At 41.3% G+C, this 19,139-nt stretch overlaps 2 protein-coding genes and 1 long non-coding RNA gene across 4 annotated transcripts in view; 2 read left to right on the forward strand and 1 right to left on the reverse strand.

The window, feature by feature from the left end:
- LOC145442247 (roundabout homolog 2-like) overlaps positions 1–19,139 on the forward strand; it is a 296,749-nt gene that overhangs the window by 137,300 nt on the left and 140,310 nt on the right. The gene's annotated exons all lie outside the window — the stretch shown is intronic.
- LOC145442262 (uncharacterized) lies at positions 2,050–18,680 on the forward strand. 2 transcript variants are annotated; one of them, XM_080320167.1, is made up of 8 exons: positions 2,050–3,125; positions 3,447–3,632; positions 4,729–4,885; positions 7,889–7,998; positions 8,205–8,300; positions 14,679–15,015; positions 15,929–16,165; positions 18,194–18,680. In XM_080320167.1, exons 2-8 carry the CDS (start codon positions 3,498–3,500, stop codon positions 18,538–18,540), a joined length of 1,419 nt encoding a protein of 472 aa, XP_080176293.1. In that variant the 5' UTR covers positions 2,050–3,125; positions 3,447–3,497; the 3' UTR covers positions 18,541–18,680. The 2 variants fall into 2 exon arrangements, with proteins under 2 accessions (XP_080176293.1, XP_080176292.1); XM_080320166.1 differs by having other exon boundaries at positions 2,050–3,632.
- On the reverse strand, positions 4,549–14,789 carry LOC145442284 (uncharacterized). Its single transcript, XR_013916007.1, has 2 exons — positions 14,649–14,789; positions 4,549–4,894 (listed from the first exon to the last, which is right to left on the reverse strand). It is a non-coding gene; the product is annotated as an uncharacterized LOC145442284 (long non-coding RNA).

A 19,139-nucleotide genomic window follows, 5' to 3' on the forward strand; every position in this document is an offset into this window, starting at 1 on the left:
TTTCAATATCAAATGTATCATTCGCGCATAATGTCGAGTTGACGGTTGCTAACTTGGCTGTGGTTATTTACAAAAATACACATTCGCTTCAATGGAAAGTCCGCAATTACTGCTTTTCTTCATCGATAACGCTGATCACTGAACCTATACACGAAATTAACATATTTAATGTGAGTCAGGTGCGCAAAACGGGTGACGAGGAAGGTATAGTTAAAAATATCCGCCGGTCAGGAAGCGGCTCATAAGGGATCCTGAATAATCTGGAATATCAGAGAGTCTGGTCGGTAGGAGGTATTTAATATAGATCGCTCTGCATACGAAGTAAGTGCTGATAAAAACACCAGCATTATTACAGGTATGATAGCATCTATAGACTCTCGGCGGTACAGAGCTTCAATATACAATTGAATGAATGTTTTTTTTATTGAAATAAACCCTACTATTTTCGGCTGACACTATTTGCTATTACGATATTTGATATGCCATGTGTTTTTCAATTCTTTACTATAGTTGCTGACGATTATCCCTGACGAGTGCCAGCCTAAAATATTCGACTTTATTTCAATATGAATATACTATTTCACTGTACGTTGGTAACAAACCACATCTTAAATATACAGGCTTTTAGAAATACAGAACCGCAATGTCGCAACTGATAATATATTCATATTGCCAAATTCATTCCACACGAATCTTTTTGACTGACTCTCATCAGGAGTGAACGGCAGTAACTAAACGACTAAATGAAGTCGAAATACAGAAACCATATTCTAATCGGATTATCTCATAGCCAGCAGTAAAAAGTACCTACATTGTTTGTTATTTCTTGCAAAAAATACGTTGAACAAATCATGAACAGTAGATCGGTATAGGTGACACGGCCGACGCTTTAAATTCATTTAAAAATACAATTTTATTGAAATACGCATAGCACTCGTAAATCACCCAAGACAGGGTAAAAAACAGTGGATTCCTGCAATATAAGTTCGGATGGAGCAATATTAGCTAGAAAAAAATCCTCACCATTCGCATCAAGTGTTCCTTTCTTCTTTCTTTCCAAGCCTTTTCCCGATAATCTTGATTTCCTGCGTATCTTCCAGATGCTGAATAGGCTACCTGTATCCCATTTAGTTTCAGCAAAGTGTTCTTTTGTGGTCTAGGGCTCGCTAGTAAAAGGGCTCACAATTCCACGACTTTATAATAAAATTTCTGGAAATGCTCCCGTTCCATACCTTTGAAGAGGCGTATTACAGTGTCGCCTCTAGCTCGCTAAATCACTTACTATTGAGCGTGGCTATGGCATGGAAAGCGCTTGTGCTACAGCCGATGGCATTTAACTCAATTTGTTACGGCGTCAGGGAATATCGGAAACCCGCGAGGGATGTAGCAAATTTAATTTTCTTGTCCCAACGAGGCTTGACATATTTCCTAATTGGAAATGACAAGCACCGTAACCGGCGATGTTGCATTATGAAACATGAATTGCTATTTGCTTTTCACTTTCAACATGGGAGGGCACAGCTAGGTTTTGACCTGATCTTTGTAAAAACTATCTCATGTCACAATTTCAAGTTATAACTGTCCGTAAAGTGATTATTTTCAAGTTCCAAGCCAATTAATGGCGTGGTCATTGACTATCAGACATGCATTAAACGTACAAAAATGGCTTGCATTGGTCACATATAGTGCTTCAGTATATGATCACTGATCAGGCTACTTAACTGGCGGACCGCAGCCCCAACAAAGACGGACATTTCAAGTGTTGAATATGGACCTTACCTGGCTCAGTATTGTCTTTTTAAAACTTGTCTTTTTATTGTTTTTTTTTTAAACAAAACCAATAATAGAAATAGAAATGAATAAATAAATAAAAATGCCAATTTTTCCAAGCTGGACTAACAGAAAAATATATACATAATTTTGCTGTTACCGCTTTGCCGGATTTTGCAGATAGTTATACTCAATGCTATATATACATATATATATCATTGGTTATACTGCATTCAATTTGATTGAACGCTAATTATTTTACGTGAGTTATAACGGGCCTACAAGCAAATTGCAAACTTTTGTAATTAGAACTTTGCTTGAAATAGTTGAGCAGCAGCCTTTGGCTGTGTATGATTTCATTCACATTCAGACATATATATTGTAAAGTTTCGTATTGATATAAGGATTATTATTGTTGGCTAAGTTTGTAAGTATCAAGCTGCTAGATGTACAGACCATATCGCTCAGCATAGAGAAATAATCATCTCCAAACGTCAAAATGGCGTCTTTCTCGATGCCAGTTTTCGTCGAGAATTTCTTTGCGTTTCGACCCGCTCTCGGTCACCCGAAGAAAAAATATACGGTGAGGGCGTGGATGAAAACAAAAAAAATTTCACTAGAAAACCTTATGAGATTACAACGAAGTAAACCAGTTGAGCGTTGACTTAACTAGATAAGAGCTGGCGAACAATCGTCCGTGCCGAACTAATGAAGTTTGTATGGAGGAAATATTTGAAGGCCAGGGGTGGAAAACATATATAATATCGTCTGCCGAGGAGCGGCGTCGGTGGTAATAAAGTTAAGGAGGATTTTTCAAATTTATTACCGAGGCGAGAGTTGCAGGGAAATTATAGAATTCAATTTACCGTAATCTTACAATTTAATCAAGGGAAAAAAGACTTATTGCATTAGACGCCAGATAAATAGCTTTCCATCGAAACTTTCTGTTTTGCTATTCAATCAAGATTTGGTTTATAATTTCCCCATACAGCATGCGTTACATCACAGAAACTTAGTTTTTACCGACACACAAGTAATTTCATAATCTTCATTCTACCAATACTGTAGCTAAATCTTGAACATGCATATTTGAGATGTTCTCAACATGTAGGCTACTGTTCTGATGATTGCAAACAGTTGGTAAAAATTAAGACCTGGTAGCGGTATATGCTACGTATGTAACGTTGCTGTATTTCGAGCAGATTTTCCTTCATTCGGATAACATTTAAAATTTCAAATAGTTTTAAACAAGCAGTCGCCACAGAAATGAGCATTTTCCAATATATTCTGGCACGTTACAATCGGAAGCATAATTGTTGAACCGGCTGCGAACTCATTCTTAGCGTGAGCCAGATGTAGGTGACTTGTTTCACTATATATCGGAGTGTCATCAGTGATTTAAATGTTTTCATGAAATTTATGAATTCCTGTCGCGCAAATTCGATGTTTCCTGCGGGAGAGCGCATTATACGCCCCGAAAAATTTTGAATTTGCAATTAAAACTTGACTATTGTGGAATGTTGCTTTGTATTCATGTCCTACAATGATCATTGTAAACCAGACCGATAGTCTTCGTTGGGCTGCCGGCTTTTAGGTTTTGTGTAACAAACTGTACTGTCAAGTTTTACGTGTTGATTAAACTTCAAACCACGAACAATGTGTCCATTTCACTAGAGAGCATATCAACATATAATCCATAGCGACCTACAGCATTCCCGATTAACACAATGGACTATCCATACTCACTTGGACCGGGAGCTCCGTACGATAGCGCGGCATGCATGGTGGCTGCAGGCGGCGATAACCAGGGATTCGGAGTCGCATCGCCCTATTCTGAATTCAACTCCTGCGCGCATTCCCAGGTTTGAAAAATATATTCATTCTGAAATGAAACCGCATATTTTCGGCTGACAGATATTGAAGTTCTGTAGGCCTACCAACAGAAGTATCTTTAAATATCTCCAGTTTTGTTCGAAAAAACGACGCAATGTCACTTGCAAACGAATATTGCACTGTCAATCTGTGTTCATCTTCGTAAATCGGTGCACCGATACGATTCGAATGTCGTACTGCTTCATTTTGATAGCCGATCACCAATATATCTTCATTCAAATTCAAAAATATATTTATTAAACCATGATTGGATATTTCAGTCCAGATGAATTCATGTCCATCGTGCAATATTTCATTTATTCTTCGATATATCCGACCGCGTCGAATGTTTATTTGACATGCCTATAGGACAGGGTTGTGGTTATAGCAACCGAACGTATATTTGCAATTCCCTTTTCCGAACCAAAAAAAGTCTGCAGCAAAATCACGTCAATCGTGGGCAACTGAAAATTGTATTGCGATTCTCAAAAGATTTGGTTGTGCGCCATGCCATCAGAAACAGACAATAAGCTGTGACTGAGCGCTGGGAATTGACGTTTTTTCCTGGCGCAGAAGGCCACAGTAGAAAATCGCCACAAATATCTACACCACCCACCGTTGCACCTTGACGTCGTACAACCTTGTGTGTCGAGAATGGGTTGGAACCAAATATGGATGTCGAACTGACCACATAGTTGATGTTCTTGAGTTATTGAAGATATCACAAGCGGATCGCGTTCCACAATGTCTTCAAAAAAGTATCCGAATCAAAGCCGTACGCAACAGCAGCGATTTGATATTTCCTCAATTAAAATTGTACCAAGAAATGATTTGCCTAGTTCACTGTGGTTTCAAGGAACGTAGAAGTCAATCTACGATGGCAAAACAGAGAGTCATAACACCATAGCAGATATCAATACGATGACTATAAAAATTTCGGGTTTATTGTGATATGAATATACTCTCCAATTGTATATTGAAGTTCCGTACATCCAAGAGTATCTTTAACTATAAAATGTGTTGGACAACTAGAGTAACTGTATGCAACACTTCTTTGAAATTGCATCATTTCCATCCTGATTTCAGGTTACTCAAGCCGGATTTCCCGCGTCGGCATACGCCAGCGCGATGCCGATGAGAACGACAAACTTCGGCTCGGCTTGCCACAGTTCCGTGCCGCATGTAGCGGCCGCTGCGGCCTGCAGTCTCGGAGGATTGAGAGAAGGTTCGCCATATTCGCCAGGTATTGATGCTGTGAATTTTGGAATAAAACTTTGTCACTGTTTAGCGCATGTCGGATGTAGTTTTCCCAAACCGTGAAATACATACTTATGATATAGGTATCTGACGGTACTGAACTTGAATATTGCAGTATATAATTTTATTCACTCGTAGTTAATAATTATACCGTTATCAATGTAGTTCATGAAAACGATAATTTTAATATGGGTATTAGGGTTGTCCATAATTTGGAAAATCTCAAAATTTATGCGTATCCATGTCTCATTTTATAGATTATGGATAAAAAACGTCAATGAACCTGCAATAAGCTCACAGTAAAGTCGTTAACATTTGTCTAAATGCGTTTGAAAGTAGCTGCCGTAGAGTGGGCGTGTCAGCGACCATAGAACGACAAGCAGACTAGTATTCACGAAATCACGGCGCTTGATTAGCTAATCTGCTATGCTTCAATGACCACGACGGTGGCGGATTGGCGATCAGCTGGTCAAGGAGTCGGCTAACGGCGGTGATTCTGTAGGTGCATTGTAGGTTGGTCCGCAGATAATGATTTAAGATTAATTCAGAACATGTTGAGTGACGAAATACATGATGAACAAAGAACAGCTGCTTCACAAAAACTTTAAATACATGACTTGATGACTTATTGTGAAGGCAACCGTTGCAGCCTGTATGCCTTATTTTCATCGAGGGAAAGCACAAAAACACGAGAAGAAATATTGCAAAGGCGCTTATGCAAGTGGTGAACGAGCTTCTAGTTTCAGAGGGGATGTACCATGATTGAATACAAATATAAAGCTTTGATATTGACACTACTGTGTCTGATCTCATCTTGTCGTGGTAGCCTATATAATTGAACTCTTAAAAGATGTACGGGCTGGATGAATCAGCCATTTATGCTTGGCACTAGTCACATTCTTGCAGCAGAATGAATCATACCAGCGAGTGCTGTCAAAGTCCTCAATGATGCCCCGGGAAAAGTATAATGGCAAGCATTGACTATGCTGGCAGGGTCAGCAAAAAGACTGTTCGCTTGCATTGTTTAGCATGTCCATAATGAATCTTAGATCATTACCGGCTGCATCACGACTAATGCTTGAATCAAACCAGACATGGACATAAAAAAGAATGTATTGAAGCTGTGCGTTAGTTAAATTTTTTCAGAGTCCCAGCTACCTGGTCGGCCCACATATCTTCTGAGCATACAGGATTGTGTCCAGAATCCATCTCACATGGTGTGCTGCACCAGTTGGGCGATAACTAATATACCTTACATGCACTGCACCCAGAAAAGCAGGACCACTTAGCGTACTCTCAATCATATCAGAGAGGTATTTCTGGGATCTATAAGTTCACAAGCATTCGCTGTTTCACCTCTGTCATGCCTGCAAGAGGGTATTGTTGTTCTGAACCTATCGTTATATAGTTTTAACACTAAAAATCCGATGACCAAGTGTCTCATTTTATTATTTAATCACCAACGTACAATGCGCTTACAGAATCATCATTGCAGTTAGCGTACTTCTTGAACTAGTAGAAGCACATATTCAACAATCCGCCGTGGTCGTGATCATTCAAGCATAGCTGATTAACCAATCAAGAGCTGTGATTTCGTGATTACTAGTGTTCTCGCCGTTCTATGGTCGCTAACACGCCCACTCTATGGCAGCTACTTTCAAACGCATTTAGACAAATGTTAACGACTTTCCTGTGAGCTTATTGCAGGTTCATTGACGTTTTTTATCAATAATCTACAGAATGAGACATGGATACGCATATTCTTTGAGATTTTCCAAATTTTGGACAACCCTAATGGGTATACAAATGCAGTTGAATAATATGTATACATCGAAATAAACCCGACTGACAATCGTCAGGGGTAATCGTCAGCAACACCAGCAGACGAGTGCCATTATTCAATTGTAAACTGAAGAATAGGCTATATTCAAATCATGGGTGTCCGAAAAAATTTAAGTTGATGTGTAAATGTAACTATAAGCAGATACGTCATGGCACATAGCAATTCAATTCTAATACAGCAATCTGAATTGAGGATTAATTGCACTAACAGAGATGTGTATCGTTACATCTGATTTTTTTGTTATTCCGTGTATTGATGTTACGTATTTTGCCATAATTCTTATTTGTCAATTCCGATTCGAGAAAAGTATACTTGGCGTATGGTTTGTTTGTTATCCTGTAAAATGATTGCGCTATTGTCTTTTTCCTATCCGTGATGTTCCTAAAAAGGGTTGCTGGAATACTTGAATCGACATCTATAATCACTAATCACTATACTCGATTTTTGACCGCAAAAAGATATGCCGACATTTATTGCTGAAGTGGCTAAAGATGGCACGTGCTCGTTTTCAATTGAAATGATTAATCGAGAGGATGGTATTCGCTCATGGGATTACGTTGGATTCCAGCAGTTCGCCTATCAGAGAGTAAAACGGAGGTCAACAGGGTCAGGGAATAGTGCGTTGATAGCGTTTCGCTCAAATGCCAGATGCGCTCGCTTTAAAAAAGGGCTTCGTAAAATACTACTTACCATCAGATGGTGCTTTGCCAAAAATATGAGCAATGATATCAGTGTATAAATTTATTCCCCAATACAACATCTTGTCACGAATGTCACCCTAGTTGAGGTGCCAGATTGAGCATGTGAGAGTAAGCACCCAGCGCATCGTTCTGAGCTTTTTCAGCGAGTACTCAGTTTTGAATTTACTACAGTAGGCCTAGTTCTTAAACTTAACTAACATGACGAACCCTTAACGCTAATCTGCAAGAAAGCTACCACATGTCACATTGGTGCACGAAATGCACCAAAAACAGTGTAAAAGAAAAGGGTACACACTATCTCTCCTTATACAAAAAAAAAACTATAATAAATATTTAGTGTCCCTTCTGCTGTATAAGTCGGGTGTGTGTCTTGACCCACTGGGGTTCGTGAGAACCCCGTTTAAGAAACACTTATTTATTGTGAATTTCACAATTATATTTACAGTATCTTACAAATTCTTCTCCGAGACATCGCATCATTCTGCCTTTGGAGGCTTGCACGAGCGTCGTAAACAGCGCAGAATACGGACTACGTTTACGAGTTCACAACTCAAGGTATAGCCTAATCAATTTCAAACTCTCCGGTAGAAATATTATCAACAACCGGGGTAACTAAAAACTCCCTGCCACTCCCGAGGGACTTCACAAAAAACAGCTTGAAGAGCCGCTCATCTCTGGCACAACCAACATAAAAGCGATATCTGCCTAGTTCTCGTAGAATTATTACTGAATAAACCAATGCGGTCTTTGAACTTTTTCAGGAACTGGAAAGAGTGTTTTCGGAAACCCATTATCCCGATATATACACCAGAGAAGAATTAGCTCTGAAGATCGACTTGACTGAAGCCCGAGTTCAGGTTTGTTTCAAATTACTGAACAATTCTAGGACTGGAATTGTTGTTGTTATTATTAGCAGTAAAATAGTGATAGTGGCGCATATCACATCATAGGTATTGTGCGCCAGGTCTTTAATAGTTATTTTAAGGAATTCAAACGAAATAAATATGTAGGCAGGCATATATGCATACCAGACATGGGGTAATCGCGATTAGTAATCGTAATCGATTACGACGATTACATCATTTTGAAGTAATCGTAATCGCAATCGATTACATTCGAAAAAAATCCGAAGTAATCGTAATCGTAATCGACTACTTCCCATATCTAATCGATTTTTTTGTGAAAGAACGATTACTTTTTGTTTGTACAAGGACTATGACATAAACTTAATATTCGTGTACAAGAATGAGATAATATACCACGTTAGCGATAGCACAAACGTCTATTTTCAAACGCCACTGACTCATTATTACGTCAGAAGTATTAGCTCCGCTCGTCATTGCGTAAGAAGTAGGCCTATCCACACATAGTAAACAGACATGCGATGGACAATTTGGATATTGTAGTGTGATTGTAAGAACACCTTCCGTGGTGTATATCAAGTTATCAATACACTACAGAAGCCCCTACCTCGCAGCAGGATATTGATCACCACTCTGCCTATAGTTTCAAATAGTAACTTATGTATTGATGATTGGTTGTTCTTAGTTAAACGCAGTTTACCGTTGCTGCTTGGCGAGCATAGGAGGCCTACGTACGCACGTGCACCTAACGAAGATTCGGAATTTTGTAGTTTATTTGTAATGCTTTGTTGCAGTTTCCGCAACAAAGCATTACAAATAAACAGCTGCTGATATATATCATAACCAAGCCGTGCTTAGCCGTTTCTCGTAACAGCAGCTTGCAGTATATGTCTTAAGTTGAAGGCAGAATTTTTATGTTCACTATATCTTATTCTCATATAACTACTTGAAACGGGCGTCAATCGTTATTTCACAGTTCGTTACTTAGCATTTGAACCTGCCGCAATAACCATCCGCTTATATAGCCTGACATGTTAGCGTGGGTTGTAGCTAGAATCAGCAATTCAGCCAAAACAGCAATTCGTCCCCCTGTCCAACCGTTGGTCAATTTTCAAAACTGAATTCCGTCAATAATATTGGTAATTGCATTATATTACTATTCATTTATGACATCTCTAAGCCCCGAGTGTCAGATTTACCTGTAGAGCTGGGGCACGTAGGCTAATTCATAATCATACCATCAGGTATGTTGTTATAATTACTTTATTGTGTGTTGCAGTGGCGGCTCGTCCTATAGGGCAACTGGGGCATTGCCCCACCTAAAATTCTGTTCAATAACAATTCTTTACCATTTATAGACGCACACCAATCTATATATACCGAAATCACAGCGAAAATCGTATTCTTCTTGTCCTTTCGCTTGTAAATGCCCATATATAGCGAAGTCTCTGCGAAAATCGAATTCTCTTCTGTGTTTTCGCTTTGCGAATGCCTAGCCGGGGCATGCCCCGGTAGCACTCATAACAAGCTTTCACTGTCTATTCTCTCAAAGCCGCGCACAACAAAGAAACGGTGATTTACTCTCTCCTATTCATAAAATTACCGAGCAACCGGGGCACAATAGCTCTGTGCCCCTAAGGTGTGATGTAACAATCGTATCTATAGCTGAACTCGGTTACCGTCATATGCGTTTAGTCGACCTTTGCTGGTATATAGGTCGATTTTGATGGTGTTTCACACCATGAAAACTCTTGAAACTTGGTGTGTCATGTCGTGATGGTGGTATTTAACACTGCCCCAAGTTTCGGGGTTTCTACTTAAAGTTTAGGGTAGTAATTCCGTTTCCGTAGTTGAGTGTGTGCTGATCCGTCATGTATCGCAAACATATTTTACTCAAAAGCCGGTATTGGTATCCATTGATTTTGACGATGTTCAATACTGAGATCGGTTATGACATTTGGCACGGTAAGTCTTAATGTTAGTATCGAACGCTGTGCCAAGTCTCAAGGTTGACACTCAATGATTAGGGCAGTAATTTCGTTATCATGGTCGAGTATGGTAGAGATGTGCTCCGATCTGACACTTTAGCCTACAACGCATTGCGGATCTTACGCAAAAGCCGGTGTATCTGCGGTAACGTTAACTGAGATGATGATATCATTCTCAGTTTGCATTCAAATATTTACTTTGATATTATATTCTCCAATGTCAATTTCACCGTGAAATTGTGGCCTTCAAGCCATTTGCTTACAACCCCCTGTCAAGCGCGATAGCTATTTCGTTTTCGATGGCGGAGAACAGCTGATCACTTGATCAGCCTATTCCTCAGTAAATTTTACGCAAAATTCGGTGTTGGTCTGTTCGCATAAATTTTGTCAGTGTACCATACCGAAAAGGGCTATGAGGCCATTTCCCGATGATGTCATGTAACAGTGTACTAAGTAGGCTTTCATCCACGTATTTATGGGGTAATATATTTTCCAAAGGCGATTTCGCAGCAGACCTATAGACAGTAATAAAGCCGTATGTGTCGTGTTACAGTCTCCAGTTTCAAGGCCAAAATCTCGATCCTATACTGTACCGAGACCGAATTTCCGAGGCTGCTATTCTTAGTTCTTCAGAATGATGTTTTGATTTCAATATGACAGGCCCAATCTCATCATCATTGGTTTATTAGCAATTTTATCAGTTCAATACACCACAAAAAATGCGATACAATGAATAGACAGGAAGATGTCGAAGCGACTTGGATTTGTCAATGGAATCGGACACCCACCTTGGCCTAGGCGTAGTAAAGAGGAGGCATGCACACTGAATGAAAGTAAAGAATACAGTATAGAAAAAGAAAGCGACAAGAGATAGGGCGGCATGTCATGGGAAGCGAGATCGATAGGTCAGTCGTGGTCCGGTAATCTTGAGGATGGACTGTATTTATTTAGTAGTAATTGCTTGTATTTCGACTTGAATGTGGACATGCTCGTCGACTGTCGGATGGCCGGCGGGATACTGTTCCACACATCAGGTCCGGCATATTTGATGGAGCGATGATCTTTTCGGTCGATCATATGATATTTGGACGACGTGGACGCGCGTGTGTTGTACTTGTGCGCTTTTGATTCCGAGGTAAAGAAGTCATTGAAATATTCGGGGCAACGACCGCAGTGAAACTGATACATAAACTTGGCGATTTCTAGTTTCCGCATATCTTCTATGTTTAGGACGCCGAATCTCTTCAGCAGCGACTTATTGGATGAGCAGCCAGGCCCCTTTGGGGCCCTAGCTATGATTCGGAGCACTTTATGCTGTAGTTTCTGCAGTGGCTTGAGTGCAGTTTTACTGGCAGCCCCCCAACAGAGGATGCCATAATGTAACTTCGATTGGATTAAGGATTTAAAGAGTATCAGGAGAACCCATGCTGGCATGAAGCGCATGAATCTATGAGATAACAATTGCGTATCTGTCCGAACTCGTTGACCTTTCCAATTTGGCTTACGCTATCTCTCGAGTTATAGTCATTTCCATTTCTGCAGATAATTAGTCAGGTCTAGTGCGAACATGAACCGTGTTGAATCTTTGTTCCGTACGCCGTTTACGCAGTTACCACACTTCAAGTCACAGCTCACCGGCGGACCTCTCGTGGCACATACGTTAAAATCACTGTTACCGGGAAATTCATGTTACCGTACCATCATTAAGTTACTTGCTTACGTTGGAAAACGCCATTGTGACGTCATCTTGATAAAAAGTCGCTTGCAGCCATTGCCCCACCACCCGATATTGTCACGAGCCGCCACTGGTGTGTTGTTAATTCGCGACCTCCAGTCTGTTGTATAATCAAAAGATATTGTACTCGCCCTAACGTAGCAGACTAAAAGAATATCTTTCGTGAGACGCACACACAAATTGTCATGGCTTTATTCCTTTGTGGATGCGCCAGGTGACATTTGCATTGTGGGCCCAAATTGGAGGGACAGGAGGTATTAGTCACGCCCACCCAGCGCGGCTATTGACAATGGTCGAATACCCTAAGTTTCGGCCAAGGTATTTCTTTGGTATCACATCCCGTGGAGTTGCGTGTTGGCCGAAACTGCATATGTCTTTTGGTGTGTCGTGGGATCGTGGTGCGGTAATGACCGGCTCCGAAATGCCTGTTCCCATAAAATAGCCTATGCATGCTTTTTCTTGAGGGGGAGAGGTATGCATTTCAAACCCAGCTATCTACTGGAGCAGGGGTCACCAACCGTTATGAAACAAAAAGCTACTTCTTGTGTAGTGTGTACTGATTATTGCAACGACCGAAGGGTTACCACTTACTCCCGTCGTTTATCCGTGTTCAGCTGGATTTCTTCACTTAGTATGACTATCAGAGCACTTGACCGGGTTTCCGCCCCTTACCAAGAACAAAAAACGCTCACTCGCTGGGACTCACACCAGCTCCTCCGGGCTCAGTTGCGTTGCTGCAGTGCGCGCCGAAGCGCCGATCTCCGCGTCGAGACTTTGGAATATTAACTATAGATTCCCGTTGAGCCGCCGCGTGGGCGAAGACAAGCAATGCCCCGAGCGACTGCGTTCGTATGTTCCTTGGGGTCGGCCGACCCATGTTCAACTGCTGCTCATATGAAACCAGCTTCAACTTTCAAATCTCTCATTTGGATATTTGCTACAGCGCAGAGGTGTCCCTACGAACGGGGCGGGCCCTGGGCGAGACTTACCGGGGGGGGGGGGCCCTATAAGTCTCTATCCGTAACTAATGGGGGCTCCGCCCCCCAGACCCCCCTTTCGCATCTGTTATTATTATCTATCTTTCACAACGGCAAGGTTTGGCCAGGTGCTGGATTCGGCCATGTCTATTTTTTCATGTGTGCAAGGATAGACTACACCAAAACTTAGTAATTCTACCGCATGCAGAGACGTGATGATTATCGGGATATGGTACTTTTCTAACAAATGCAGAGATTTGATGATGATTGACACATCTGTACGGAATCCTATTCTTGCTTGGTACACGGACTTCCATGTTTATGCGTTATCATCCTTGAAAAAACCGCATAATCCAAATAGGGGGGCCGTTCGACCAGGGGAGTCCTTCGACCAGGGGGGCTCGGGGCGACCGCCCACCTCGCCCACCCCAAAAGCCACCACTGCTACAGCGACCGCGGGCGACTCATTTGGTCCGCGTTGGTGACCCCTGTACTAGAGACATTTGAATCGCAAAGCTCGAAGAACGTTTTCAAGAATTAATTAAATTCTCGAAAATACTCTATAATTTATGTTGGTTTACGAAATACTTTTGAGTCCCCTTCGAGCACGCTCCCCACCCTATTAAGGAATTTGGGGTGCGGCAGGTAAAGACCTGGCAATAATGCAAATCGGTGGATGCGATAAATCATCTATTATAAAGTTGGGCAATTGGTATATTATGACGTAATAAGCAAATGACGCATGATGTATGAAGTGAGTTGATATCTCATTAAGCCTTTTCATCGCAATCCTTGTATTGTCTTCCAATATATCATTTAAGATTATAGTCCTAAGAAGCAAAACAAATGTAATCGTGATTACTTTTGCAATGTAATCGTAATCGTAATCGACTATTGTCTGATTTTGCTGTAATCGTAATCGTAATCGCAATCGCATGATTCCGAAGTAATCGTAATCGCAATCGATTACATTCATAAAGTAATCACCCCATGTCTGATGCATACATAGTTCAGTCTTGGTGATATGGACTTGTACATTGAATATACGGAATTATCCTACATTATACATAAATTTTCGCACTATACAGTTCTCCTGCTGCATTTTCAGGAAAATCAGAAGTTAGACTAGAATTAACATGAGAGCATAGAAACATTTCACAAAATGATAGACGCGTGTTTGCCGAAATCTTCGATATTTATATACCAAAGTGTCGAATAATCCTGTCATAGCCAAATGGGCCCAGCGGTATACATTGGCGACCTGCAATATATGCAAGTAACATTATTATAGACCAATTTCATTCATACATTTTCAAAATTTTTTAGCGCCGCGCTCGGCTATGTGGTGATGACACGCTTCATATCATTATTGTTTTCGATTTTGATGCGTATTAATTTAACTCTTGTTTTCACCGTTACCTAACCTGGTTCGCTTCTGTCGGAAGACTACAAAAAGGCCATCAACATTCAAGTGGCCCACGCAATTATTAGTAAATCTCATGTGGGCCTTCGGCCGAAAAGATTGGCGTCCCCTGGTCTAATTAGACGTCTAGAATTATCTAGCTGTCCAAGTGTCCATGTCTGCACCCAACAGATGTTTTAGCCTGCGGACAGCTAAACATGCCATTAACACGTGACTCACCAGTAAATTTGTGTTTGTCTCTGGCAAAAGGTGTGGTTTCAGAACCGGCGAGCAAAATGGAGGAAGATGGAACGCGCAAAACAGCAACAACTGCAACCGCACATTTCGCAGGACAGCCCAAACTCTTCAGGCTCGGGCGATATCGCGAACGACAACAACAACAACAACCCGTATGACGTAACAGATCGCAGAAGTGTACTCAGCGACGCAGAACCAAAAGGAATTTCCGAAGCTGTTTCTCCGGAGTCGCAAAACATTAAAGACGGCGACGACTGTATCGATGAACCTATCGCTGAAATCGGAATTCCAGTGACACCAAAGGATCAGACGTCCCTTATGAAAGTTGGTCTGTCGCCTAGTACTCCAGGTACGGACATTGTGTAGCTTGTCTGATACAGAGTTCACTCGGGTTCGTGGAGTCTTGGGATCAAGTCACTAGACTTGGACAACTAGATAGCTCTAGATCTAATTAGACTAATTATGGGGAAATGCCGGTAATTTAATTCTAATCTAATTTAGGATGTGTTTCAACGCTCTCATTCTAGTTTTATTCTAATCTCTGGTTTTCTTAAAAATCCTAGAGAACTGTACAGTGCGAAATGAGTAATGACATTTGCCATTCTCATAGTTACGAGGATGAACTCTGATTTGATATATGAGTTCAACCTTATTTTTGTTTTCTTTCTATAATTCAATTAATAATTTTTCCGGGAATTCAGTTGGCCAATTCCAACCATAATCTAAATTGGAAAGATTTTTCTAGTTGTGCTACTCCGAAAGTACAAGTCAAAACATTCTAAAATCTAAAACGTCACTCGAATCAAGTAATTCTAAAAACGCACACGTAATGTCAATACTGAATTTGCGCCGCTAAGGCGGCAGCGCGATTATTTCTACACTCTAAGCCAGTGGTTCTCAAACTTTTTTAGATGCACCCCCCTTTACAACAGTGAACAATTTCTCGCCCCCCCTTATCGTCATATCACAAATTGTAACCAGAATGCAAGTAATCCCAACGGATAGTTTAATGGTATGGAAGGTTACGACTGTTGATGAGAGAAGTCTCAAATATGAAATTAGGACTACAAGCAGAGCAATAGCTAATAGCTATGCATTGAAGTTAAGTCTTTTTCAGTAGACCGTAGCTTCGCGCCCCTTCAGATGTTTTCACTGCTCTGAGCAAACTCTGGAGTTTTCCTTCTCACGACCTTATGCACGTGGATGTATGAAAATCAAAGATCAGACTCGACGTTGTTAATACTACTATGTCATTATTTCAGCAAAAAGAGGCAGCACTCCGGAAAGACCGCAACACAGCTCTTCATCAGTCGCCCCCACGTCGAATCTAGATTGCCACGCAGCCCGTGTAAATTCGAACGATAGCAACTCCAATGTCGCAGAATCTCCGACGAATGCGTGTCTCCAAAGTCACCATTATCACCACGGCTACGATCTCAAACCAACGTCGCAAACAAATCGAGCTGAGCGGATATATGGCGGTAATGCCGAGTCGCAAGGTACACCTTCTGAGTTCTGACAGCATACTGACTTACCATATTTTCGGAACCCAAAAACATGACATTTTTTGCCGGCAAGTAAAACGAAAGTAGAATTGTTAGAAAGTTACAAAAAGATACACGAAACAACATCAAATTCATGGATTCAGTCCATGCATACTTTGCCTATCCCTTAACCTTTGCCAGTAAGGAATGATCATTCAATGATCATTTATAACGAGATCGTGAAGTTACTCCGAAAAAGTAGAAGTACCTCGTTTCTGATCATCTCTGCCTGTCAATGTCTTTCAGGCATTTTCTTCTCCTGCCATAAGTATAACCAAACGCACGAGAAGTATAATTGAGTTCGCCGAACAAAATGAGGTGCCACTAACGCCACAATCGCTACGCATGGATGCAAATACCCTAGGCAGCCATCGAATTCACAATATTAAGTGGTAGGGAATTCTAAAGGAGAATGAAATATTGATATTCGGGGATGACATTGTCAGTTATTGTCATGGGAATAAAGCCATGTATCAATCTAAATAGGGCTGGGGCACAATGATTCAAGTTCTCGAATCTTAATCGAGTGATAGAACTAATGGTCCGAGTCGAGTAGCGATAGACGATTTTCTAGAGTGCTGAAATTATACACCCAATACCACTAAGAGTTAATTTATCAACGAAAATTATAGTCTCGATAGTATTTTCCATTGTGGAAGCCTTGAAACCTCTATTGATCGCATTGCAGCATATACGAAACACGTATAGTACAGGGGCGGGCAACGTCTTCAGTCGGCGGGCCGGATATAGGAAAATTTTGTACTTGGCGGGCCGGATTGCTGAATCGATACATTATTCGCCCATTTATCCACATATACAAGGAATAAATCGTCTTTAATGAATGTATTTTAACGACAACGATAATGGCGAAGACAATGTGGATTTGAGAATAACATTGTCATATACATGCACCGCCATGTCTGCATCTCACTGACCATGATCAATCAACACACGGTGCAATCCCTAATTAAGATTTCAAGGCGTTCGATAGGCCCGGTTACATTAATTATCCAAGATATCAATTCATTAAGGTTGAGTAGGCGACGGGATAGCGTCGTTGTTCAACTGCGTGTGGCCAATCAATCTCGATATTGAATTCATGCGGCCCGCGTCCTCTACGAAATTTGAAAAGTGGCCTGCGATCCGTTTTGAGTTGGCGACCGCTGGCATAAGCGGTGCCTTGCCTAGAAGTGCGCCGTGAAGAAATATCAGCCTGGTGCAAATGGCCATTGTAGTCGACAAAAATCATGATAACCACAGACGGCATTATGGTTGAGTGCATCGTAAATGCCGTATCCGGCCCGCGGGCCGTATGTTGCCCACCCCTGACGTAGTACAATGCTACACACGCTCGCAGAAGTTGTGATCAGCCCACTGCGTTGTCACAAAGTGCAATGAAATAGGCTTAGTCGAAAAAAATAGCTAATTATATTTCATATGATGTAGAACTGGTATTATATTCTTTGTGGTCGCATAAAAGGAACATATTTGAAATTTCTACATCATTCATAATGTTGTGACGGTTGGCAGATCATGAGCAACGAGCATGAACCACAATGAAAAACGACAGATCAGCAATCAGCATGCATAACCTCGGCATGCGGTTTCAAAAACCCAAAACTTACTCTAATCGCCAGCCTAACCCCGAAATCAACCACTATATGTATCCTAACCCCAAATTTAACCCAATCCTCAATCTAAGTCATACTTGGCCCTAACCCCAAATTTTACCCACATGCCCAATTGTCGTATGCTGAAGTGTCGCATGCTATCATGTTGTCTGCTCATATGTCCACGGACCTGTAGTGACGGGTGTCAGAACGGGTGTGATAGCCGAATGCTAGGATAGATTCGAAGCGTATAATGATTGATTCAAAATCACATCACTCAGGTATACTCGATTTTGCCCAGCCCTAGTATCTAAGCCCCATCACCACCCTGAAACCGACTTAGTTTAAAATAAAAGACACTCATACTTTCTAGGATCAAGTCAGGGATATTCGTCTCCGTCTTCCGTATCATGGCTGCTCTCGGGAGGAAACGCAAGCAGTCACAGCACACTGCATGGCGCTCCATTCGTCGACGTCTTGTCAGCATTGACGAGAAACGTTGGATCAACCGCTGCTCTAATGACTTCTTCGCATCATCCCAGCTCTACCAACGGACTGTACTATAACTCGGCTCTACCGAACCGGTATCAAGATTGCGGGAAGGTTCCTCAGATTCCCGATTCGCAAGGGCAAGATATCAGGAATTCGGTGTCTGCTCAGGATTGCAGGACTCGTGCTAATAATGGATCGTCAAGCGACAATATCATCGCATCATTATGAATCCGCTTTAGGATGTAGTTGAGAATATAACCCGACAGATATCCGATTTTCGGACCGATATCGTAAACAAACCCGATGTCTATCACCCTCACCGATAACCCCGATAGATTCAACAAATATCCAAAACAGATATCTTCGCCCAAACATCGCAACATTTAGTTGGACATCTTTGCAGGCTAGGAAGGCTGCATTTGGACATCAGTAAGCAGATATGGTCAGTTATAAGTACTCAAGTAGACATATCTGGTCAGTATCGAAGTACTTCTACTTGGGAAGTATTCGAAGTAGATTTTGCCTACTTGCACTACTTCCACAAGTGGCTATGATATTTGTCTATACTTCTACTTGAAAGGTTTCTGGTTTCAGGCAAAACTAGGCCTAGAATACGTACTTTTTCTTACTTGCATATTGCTGCTTGTACTTCTACCTGAGTACAAAACGACGACAAATTTCCCCACCTCTACCTGTAAGCTATAAGACATAGATTAATATTTCCAGTCTAGCAGTGGCAGGGCACTAGTTGCGAATACAAGATTTCACCTATAATGTTCCGTGGTACGAATGTGAATTTTGTTGTTCCCGGTGAGTGGTTTCAATGC

This window comes from Botryllus schlosseri, chromosome 7 (assembly GCF_051294905.1).
Source record: "Botryllus schlosseri isolate E-star chromosome 7, Bs_hap1, whole genome shotgun sequence".
Taxonomy (NCBI): Eukaryota; Metazoa; Chordata; class Ascidiacea; order Stolidobranchia; family Styelidae; genus Botryllus; species Botryllus schlosseri.

What these genes read in the sequence shown, in the direction of transcription:
- LOC145442262 (XM_080320166.1), top strand. Translation starts at nt 3,498, where the DNA reads ATGGACTATCCATACTCACTTGGACCGGGAGCTCCGTACGATAGCGCG. An exon ending in TGACTGAAGCCCGAGTTCAG is followed by an intron (nt 8,301 to 14,678) that starts GTTTGTTTCAAA and finishes CTCTGGCAAAAG; the next exon opens with GTGTGGTTTCAGAACCGGCG. An exon ending in TCTGTCGCCTAGTACTCCAG is followed by an intron (nt 15,016 to 15,928) that starts GTACGGACATTG and finishes TCATTATTTCAG; the next exon opens with CAAAAAGAGGCAGCACTCCG.